The following is a 9,227-nucleotide window of genomic DNA, read 5'->3' as shown; positions in this document are numbered from 1 at the left end:
AGTGACTCGTGCCTATAATTCCAGTGCTTTAGGAGGCCAAGGTGGGAAGATTGCTTGAGGCCGGGAGTTGGAGATTAGCCTGGGTGACATAGAGAAACCTCATCTCTCCAAAAAATAAGAAAATTAGCCTGGCATGATGGTGCATACCTGCAATTCCAGATACCCAGGAGGCTGAGGTAGGAGAATGGTGTGAGCCCAGGAGGTTGAGATTGCAGTGAATCACGATCGTAGCACTGCACTCCTGGGCAACAGAGAGACGCTGTCTCAAAAAAAGAAGTAGGAGTGATAGATGAAGCAAAGTCCCATCTTTATGGGCACGCAGCACACAGGGAAGGAGGGTGAACCACGTATCTTTTTGCCCGGGATTCTCCCAGGTTTAGCACGAAAAGTCCTATATCCCAGGAACACCTTCAGTCCTGGCAGTAAAATAAAGCACTGGGTCCCAGAAATCTCCTTAATCCTAAACAAACGGGGACAGTTTGTAAAACAAACGTGTACCACCCTAGATACATGTTTATCTTAAAACAGAAGTACTGGCCGGGCATGGTGGCTCGCGCCTGTAATCCCAGCACTTTGGGAGGCTGAAGGGGGAGGATCAACTGAGGTCAGGAGTTCAAGACCAGCCTGGCCAACATGGGAAACCCCGTCTCTACTAAAAATGCCAAAATTAGCCGGGTGCAGTGGCAGGCATCTGTAATCCCAGCTACTCAGGAGGCTGAGGCAGGAGAATTGCTTGAACCTAGGAGGGGAGGTTGCAGTGAGCCGAGATCGCACCACTGCACTCTAGCCAGGGCAACAGAGTGAGACTCTGCCTCAAAAAACAAAACAAAACAACAGAAGTACTGTGCAAATTAGGCCAGGGAAGCGATCAGAAAGGTTTGCAGATTGACCCCTAAACACCCAGGAGACCTGTAGTCAAGTGCCCCAGGTAGGACGGGCTCCCCAAGGACAGAAGCACTTACTCAGAGCCAGGACGGGAGCCGGAGCTGAGCTTCCACACGTTCTTGAGGTTCAGGGTGACGGTCAGTTCCACCTCCTGCAAATGTTCACAGCGCTTCAGGCAAAAAGCAGACACTTGAACGTCTTTACTGTTGCCAATTTTCAAGACAGCTTTACGGTAACCATTTAGGGCTTGGCTTACAAAGGCTTCCTCCCGGATTTCACGCAGACAGTAGAATAACTGCGGGACCCCAGAGCACGGAGAAGGCGGCTCGCATTTCTGCAACAGAGGTATGACTTTCAGCAGCTTCCTCTTATTACTGAAAGACACCTTGCATCGGAACGACTGTTCCACGGCCGAAGCGCAGGTCCCGTTCAGAAAGCCGAATAAGAAAAGTCCCATGTGAGAGAGATAGCTCTTGCTTCCTCTGGGACTCGCTATCAGGCGCTGGATATTCACGTGGCTCAACACATGAAAATTTTGGAGTCTTTGTGGGAAACAGAGAACATAAAACAAGGCCGCAAAAAATTCCTGAAAAATCAGGAGGGTAAAGGTGTAGCGGTCCTCCTCACCTGCAATTCTTCGAAGAACACTCATGCCGAGGAAGGCGGTGACTCCCGTCTGATCCAACCTGGCTTCCTCAAGGTCTTCTTTACCAAACACCCATTGCCTGTGCCACATGCCGTCTGCGGCCAAGCGACACAGACCCTCCAGTTGCGCTTGGTGGATCTTTCTGGAAAAGTTCTCAGCTCTGGTGGGAAACAAGCTGGAAATATACCGGACGAACACAGAGGTGGCATTTGGACATGCCTGTGTGAGATTGTTTCCTCTCTCCATTTGCTGTTTCAGACCAGAGCAGACCATCCAGCAAACGACAGGGACCTGGCACATGGAAAAGAGAATGGTGTTTTCCATGGCGAAACTCAAGACTCGATCTGTCTCTGTGTGTCCAAAATACATCTGGAAATACTTGATTTTTTCCATCGTATTGAACCCCGGAAGGGTGATGAGAGAGGGACATTTCAACAAGGGCTTGCATGTCGGCCAAGAGGTACATCTTATCATGATCAGTAGCGTGGCCTCCGGAAGCATCCTTTTGCTCAGCAAACTGCTCAGTAGGACAGACCCGGGCAATTTCTGCCTCCAGTCTTCACTCAGGTCCTGCGGTCTGTTGATGAGGGTAGATGTGAGCTCCTCAAAACCATCCAACAGCAGCAGAAGTTGGTCTGGTTTGGACATAATCTTTGCCACAAGGTCCTGAGATCCGGGCCACTTGTGCTCAATCAGCTCGGAGAAGCTATGCTCCGTTGTCTGGTTCATCTCTTGGCAATGGAAGTAGAAAGCACACCAGGGCTTGTGGGCGTAGAACCTGTTACTGGCCCACTCCAACATCACCGTTTTAGCCAGGGCTGTTTTTCCAATCCCAGGAGCTCCCTGTATGACCACGGTCTTGGGCTGTCTACCCTGGGGTCTTTTGGGTAGAAGCAGACATGGTAAGTACTCCCTGTGCCTGTGTACATCTTGGTAAAAGAAATCGCTTTGGTTTCCAGGCCAAGTCATAAAGTCCCATGTGGGGAAACACTTGACTGTCACATTCAATTTGTACTGCCGTATTTTACCTAGATTTGTGAGACGGGAGGAATAAAGGGTATGGCATCAGAGTTAATCATGAGAACTAATAGAGCAATACGAAAACCAGTCTCCATATCTACTTGAAGCCCCGTGATGCCCTGGCATAAATGAAATAACCTTTCCTGATACTGTTGCATCCATTAGGAAGCAGCAATGAACAGAAAACTCAACTTCAAGTGGCTTAAACGAAACAAGGACTGCTTTCTACACGAGAAGTATGGCGGGTGTAAAGCTGTTGAAATTACATTCAGTGGCGCCATAGTTTCAGGTCCAGCAGCATCACGATTCTCTCAGCCCTTTCTTTGTATTTCTTGCCTCACAGATATAAGATAGCTGCTGTAGTGTTAGCTGTGTTATCTGCATTCAAACCAGAAATACTTGGGAGGGCTGGGTGCAGCAGCTCATACCTGTAATCCCAGCACTTTGGGAGGCTGAAGAGGGTGGATCACTTGGGGTCAGGAGTTCAAGACCAGCCTGGCCAAAATGGTGAAACCCTGTCTCTACTAAAAATACAAAAATTAGCCAGGTGTGGTGGTGCACACCTATAATCCCAGCTACTCAGGAGGTGGAGGCAGAAGAATTGCTTGAATCCAGGAGGCAGAGGTTGCAGTGAACCAAGATTGCGCCACTGCACTCCAGCACAGGTGACAGAGTGAGACTGTGTCTAAAAAAACAAAACAAACAAACAAACAAAAAACAAAAAAACAGGCCGGGCGCGGTGGCTCATGCCTGTAATCCCAGCACTTTGGGAGGCCAAGGTGGGCAGATCATGAAGTCAGAAGTTTGACACCAGCCTGACCAATGTCGTGAACCCTGTCTCTACTAAAAATACAAAAGTTAGCTGGGCGTGTAATCCCAGTTACTCAGGAGGCTAAGGCAGGATAATCACTTGAACCTGGGAGGTAGAAGGTTGCAGTGAGCTGAGATCACGCCACTGTACTCCAGCCTGGGCGACAGAGCGAGACTCTGTCAAAAGAAAGAAAGAAAGAAAGAAGGAAGGGAGGGAGGGAGGAAGGGAGGAAGGGAAGGAAGGAAAGGAAGGAAGGATTGTGTGTGTGTGTGTGTGTGTGGTTTTGTTTTGTTTTTTTGAGATGGAGTCTCATTCTATCACCCAGGAGTACAGTGGCACGATCTTACCTCACTGCAACCCTCCACCTCCCAGATTAAGCGATTCTCCTGACTCAGCCTCCTGAGTAGCTGGGATTACAGGTGCCCACCACCACGCCTGGCTAGTTTCTGTGTTTTTAGTAGAGATGAGGTTTCACCATGTTGGCCAGGCTGGTCTCAAACTCCTGACCTCAAGTGATCCACCCCCGCTCAGCCTCCCAAAGTGCTAGGATTGCAAGCGTGAGCCACTGCCTAGCCTGGTCTGGTTTGTGTCTGTTTTGTTTTTTCTTCAAGGTGGAGTCTCTCTCTGTCGCCCAGGCTGGAGTGCAGTGGCGCGATCTTGGCTCACCGCAACCTCCGCCTTCCAGGTTCAAGTGATTCTTCCACCTCAGCCTCCCAAGAAGCTGGGATTATAGGCGCCTGCCAGCACTCCCAGCTAATCTTTTTATTTTTAGTAGAGATGGGGTTTCCCCATGTTGGTCAGGCTGGTCTCAAACTCCTGACCTCAGGCGATCCGCCCTCCTCGGCCTCCCAAAGTGCTGGGATTACAGGCGCAAGCCACCTCGCCCTGTCTCTTTTTGCTTAAGTTCTGACTGCAGAAGAGACACCGGATATGGTAACTTACAATCTGCCTTGCCTTAGGAACTAAGTGGCTCATCCCAATCCATAGCCCATGTTTTCACCAGGGTCTGCTATGATGCAGGTACATACCAGATTCTCCTTCTTCCAGATTCACCTCTGTTTCTCCCACATTCAAGTCCTCTGGTTCCAAGGTAGGTAGAATGGCTGGAACAGAAAAAAGGAGCCTGTTTCACGGGAATGATGAGATCTTGGTAGCAGGGAAACAGCATGGAGCCAATGGCCTTTTTAGGACAGCGGCGGCCACACGTCTTAAGAGTCTCAGGATGAGTTCGTGTCCTTTGTAGGGACACGGATGCAGCTGGAAACCATCATTCTCAGCAAACGATCGCAAGAACAGAAAACCAAACACTGCATGTTCTCACTCACAGGTGGGAACTAACAATGAGATCACTTGGACTCGGAAAGGGGAACATCACACACCGGGGCCTATCATGGGAGGGGGAAAAGGGCAGGGATTGTGTTGGGAGTTATACCTGATGTAAATGACGAGTTGATGGGTGCTGACGAGTTGATGGGTGCAGCACACAAACATGGCGCAAGTATACATATGTAACAAATCTGCACATTACGCACATGTACCCTAGAACTGAAAGTATAATTAAAAAAAAAAAAAGAGTCTCACTGTCTCACCACCTCCGTTCAGGGAGAATAAAAATCACCTAGATATCTCTATCACAGGAATTTTAGGAAATGAGAAAAGGCGTTGTTGTGTGATGCACTAAGTAAGGTGTTCAATAACACGTTATAAATGGATAGCACAGCCAGACACTGAGGGAGAAATATAGAGAAATACACACATACTCATACACACATATGTGTCTGTAAAATATATGCACGGTTTAATATCTACATAGGTCTGTATCTATGCATCCAGTCGGCCCTTCGTATCCACGGGTTCTACGTCTGTGGAATCAACCAACTGAGGATGGAAAATAAATTAAAAACCCAATAAAAATACAACAATAAAATAATACAATTGAAAAACCAATACAAGGCTGGGCACTGTGGCTCACGCCTGTAATCCTAGCACTTCGGGAGGCTGAGGCAGGAAGATCGCTCGAGTCAAGGAGCTTGAGACCAGCTTGGGCAACATAGCAAGACCTCAACTCTACTAAAAAAAACAAAAAATAATTAGCCGGGCGTGGTGGCACACCTGTAGTCCCAGCTACTTGGGAGGCTGAGGCAGGAGGATCACTTGAGCCAAGGAGTTTGAGACCAGCTTGGGCAACATAGCAAGATCTCAACTCTACTAAAAAAATAAAAAATAATTAGCTGGGCACGGTGGCACACCTATAGTCCTAGCCACTCAGGAGGCTGAGGCAGGAGGATCGCTTGAGCTTAGGAGGTAAAGGCTCAAGTGAGCCATGATCATACCACTCCACTTCAACCTGGGAAATGGAGTAAGACCTTGTCTCATAAAGTAAAAAAGATCAATACAGGATAACAACTATTTACATAGCATTTACATTTTGTTAGGTATTATAAGTAATTTAGAGTGATTTTAAGTCTGCAGGAGGATGTGTACAGGTTCCATGCAAATACGATGCCATTTTATATAAAGGAGTTGAGCACCCATGAATTTGTTCAGTACCCTTGAGGGAGAGCCTGGAACCAATTCCCCATGGATACCAAGGAACTTCTAGTTTAATATCTATGTATGTGTGCACATATGTGTACACATGTATATCTATATACACGCATACACATATAGTCATTGATTCTTGTTACACCTGGTAGTTCTCGTCTATAAAATTCTTGTGAACACTGAATTTGCTAATATGGAACCATTGGTCCCAGGAAAATGCAGGGTTTGTTTCCTGCTCGTCTCTGGTTACAACATTTTCATCGACTGATCAATATAAAAACTTGTTTTACATGTGTTTTTGTTTAAAGACACCTTACTTAGTATGTATTGTTGATTATTAACACTGAGCTCATGGCCAAGCACACTGATAAATCCTGCCTAAAGGAAGCTCAGCTAACACATATGTTTTCTCCCTAAGGCACAGCGCAGCCTTCTTACCCCGAGGAACACAGAAAGGCACATCAGCACTAGTTTGGGTACCTTTTTTTTTTTTTTTTTTTTTTGAGACGAAATCTCACTCTGTGGCCCAGGCTGGAGTGCAGTGGTATGATCTCAGCTCACTGCAACCTCTGCCTCCTGGATTCAAGCAATTCTCTTGCCTCAGCCTCCCGAATAACTGGGATTACAGGCGTGCGCCACCATGCCCAGCTAATTTTTTTTTTTTTTTTGTACTTTTAGTAGAGACGGGGTTTCACCATGTTGGCTGGGCTGGTCCCGAACTCCTGACCTTAGGTGATCTGCCCACCTCTGCCTCCCAAAGTGCTGGGATTACAGGCATGAGCCACCGTGCCCGGCCTCTCTGTGTGTTTTCATCAGGTTTTAGTAAATATTAACATTTTTCTGTTTAACACTAAGATTTTCTCTACCACTGGGCCATGGAGTTTCCATCCCCTCTGATTTTCTTTTCTATTGACTCTCTCTCTTTTCCACACGATGAGCTATGTCCTCCCGTGTTAGGTCCCAACCTTAGCGTCACTTCCTCAAAGAGGACTTCCGGGGCTGCCTTATCAAAACAAAGATCCTTTTCACAATCAATTACTCTCTAGCCATCTAATTATTCGAGCAACTCTAACATGCTAGGTGCTGAGCCAGCTGCTGGGGTGCCAGTGGCTAAGGAGTCATTGGGCACCCAGTCTCCTGTTGTTTATGTTTAGAATTGTGGAGCTGACGTCTTCTCCATTCTTACTGATGAGACTGACTACTTGTAAGCTATTGGGAGAGGCGGGTTCAGAGCTCCTATCATGTTTCTGGATTGGTGTATTTTCTCTTTAATACAGTAGTCCTCCCTTCTCTGCAGGGTCTATGTTCCAAGATTCCCGGTGGATATCTGAAACTGTGGATAGTACTGAACCATGTAGACACTGATTTTTAAAAATACATACCTAGGCTGGGCGTAGTGGCTCACGCCTGTAATTCCAGCACTTTGGGAGGCCGAGGCAGGCAAATCACCTAAGGTCAGGAGTTCGAGACCAGCCCAGCCAACATGGTGAAACCCCGTCTCTACTAAAAATACAAAAATTAGCCAGGCATGGTGGTGTGCACCTGTAATCCCAGCTACTAGGGAGGCTGAGGCATGAGAATTGCTTGAACCCAGGAGGCGGAGGTTGCAGTGAGCTGAGATCGCACCACTGCACTCCAGCCTGGGTGACAGAATGAAGACTCCGTTTCAAAATAGAAAAAAAATACATACCTAGTTATGATAAAAGTTTAAATTATAAATTAGGTACAGTAAGAGATTAACAATAATAATGAAATAGAACAATTATAATACTATACTATCATAAGCAGTATGTAAATGTGGTCTCTCTCTGTCTCAGAATATCTCACTCTACTATACTCATCTATTTTTGACCATGATCGGCCATGGGTAACAAAATTCAGAAAGAAAAACCTTGGATAAGGGGACAACTGTAGTCCAGCTCTGCTTTATGCATATGGAAGATGAGCTTTTGGATTACAGCATCCTCCAGTGGGATTAACCCTTTGTTGCTGCAAAATGGCCCTTTAAAATCTTTAACCTTCTTGCTTTAAATATAGCACTGCTGACATCAGCATAGCCACACCAGCTTTCTTCTGTTTACTGTTTCCACGGCATACGCTTTTGCACTATTTTACTCCCTACTTCTCTATGTCTTCGTTTGACGTTCACCGCATATAAGCAGTATTCAGTTAAGTTTTTTTAAAAATATGCCCATATGGGCTGGGCGCAGTGGCTTACACCTGCAATCCCAGCACTTTGGGGGACCAAGGCAGGCGGATTACCTAAGGTCAGGAGTTCGAGACCATCCTGGCCAACATGGTGAAACCCCATCTCTACTAAATATACAAAAAAAAATTAGCCGAGTGTGGTGGTGGGCACCTGTAATCCCAGCTACTCTGGAGGCTGAGGCAGGAGAATCACCTGTATCTGGGAGGTAGAGTTTGCCATGAGCCGGGATTGTGCCATTGCACTTCAGCCTGGGTAAGAAGAGCGAAACTCTATCTCAAAAAAAAAAAAAAAAAAAATTAAATTAAAAGAAATGCCCATATGAGAGTCTTCGCCTTTGGGTTAGATCTAGTATCTTCCTCCACTATTTGCATTCTTGTTCAGATGGCCAATAAGCGATAGGGGTGGCGAGTAGAGTATTTAGCTGCCCAGCAGCCACGCCCACCCCGAGTTTATCCACCAGATCAACACTCACCATTTATCTCTCTGTGTACTAGAGCACACATTTTATCACGCTTCATAGCGGCAAAGATGTTTGAAGTCACATCCCAAGCTCGTCGTCCAGGGAAACGTTCTATCAAGAGATGAACCACCTCTGCCCAACTGGCTCTCTTGACCTGGTCCCAGGTGATAGGCGTGGTGCCAGCTCTGAGCTCATTCAGTAAGAACTGCTTGAACCATTGTAGCTCCTCGTTGCTCACATATCTCATGTACAGCATGACCCCATTTTCACAGGGGGAGCCGGGGTAGCAAGAGAATGTCCAGGGTGGATTACAAGAACTGTGAGTGGAGGAGGATGAAAAGGGAACGGGGGTGTCAGAGGGTGGATTCACATCACTCATCTTTAGTCAAGGCAGAGAACACCTCAGTGTCCACGATAAACACAACTGATCGGAAGAGAGAAACACGAGACCTGTGGAAACATAAAACAATAAAACAAGAAGATGAAAACACCACCCAAGAAGACAGATTAATGTAAGGCTTACTTGGCAGAGTATTCTGTGTGCCATGTACTCCCTTTACCTCCTTTCCTCAAAGATTCTCTGCCCTGTGGAAAAACTGAAGATGCATTGAATGTTTGGGATTAGTCCATTAGACTGATGGATTGTTTGTAG

At 46.7% G+C, this 9,227-nt stretch overlaps 1 protein-coding gene across 1 annotated transcript in view; it reads right to left on the bottom strand.

Annotated features, from left to right (window-relative positions):
- NLRP8 (NLR family, pyrin domain containing 8) overlaps nt 1-8,954 on the bottom strand; it is a 64,835-nt gene extending 55,881 nt beyond the window's left edge. Inside the window, exons 1-3 of the mRNA XM_011996982.1 lie at nt 8,588-8,954; nt 4,391-4,465; nt 963-2,559 (exon numbers count right to left, since the gene is read on the bottom strand). Of these exons, the coding sequence (XP_011852372.1) occupies nt 963-2,559; nt 4,391-4,465; nt 8,588-8,954 (2,039 nt within the window). The remainder of the gene's footprint in view (nt 1-962; nt 2,560-4,390; nt 4,466-8,587) is intronic.
- Between the last annotated feature and the right edge of the window lie 273 nt (nt 8,955-9,227).

The sequence above is a fragment of the Mandrillus leucophaeus genome, unplaced genomic scaffold (genome assembly GCF_000951045.1).
Source record: "Mandrillus leucophaeus isolate KB7577 unplaced genomic scaffold, Mleu.le_1.0 Scaffold53, whole genome shotgun sequence".
Lineage (NCBI taxonomy): Eukaryota > Metazoa > Chordata > Mammalia > Primates > Cercopithecidae > Mandrillus > Mandrillus leucophaeus.
This window is presented reverse-complemented; position numbering and strand designations above follow the sequence as displayed.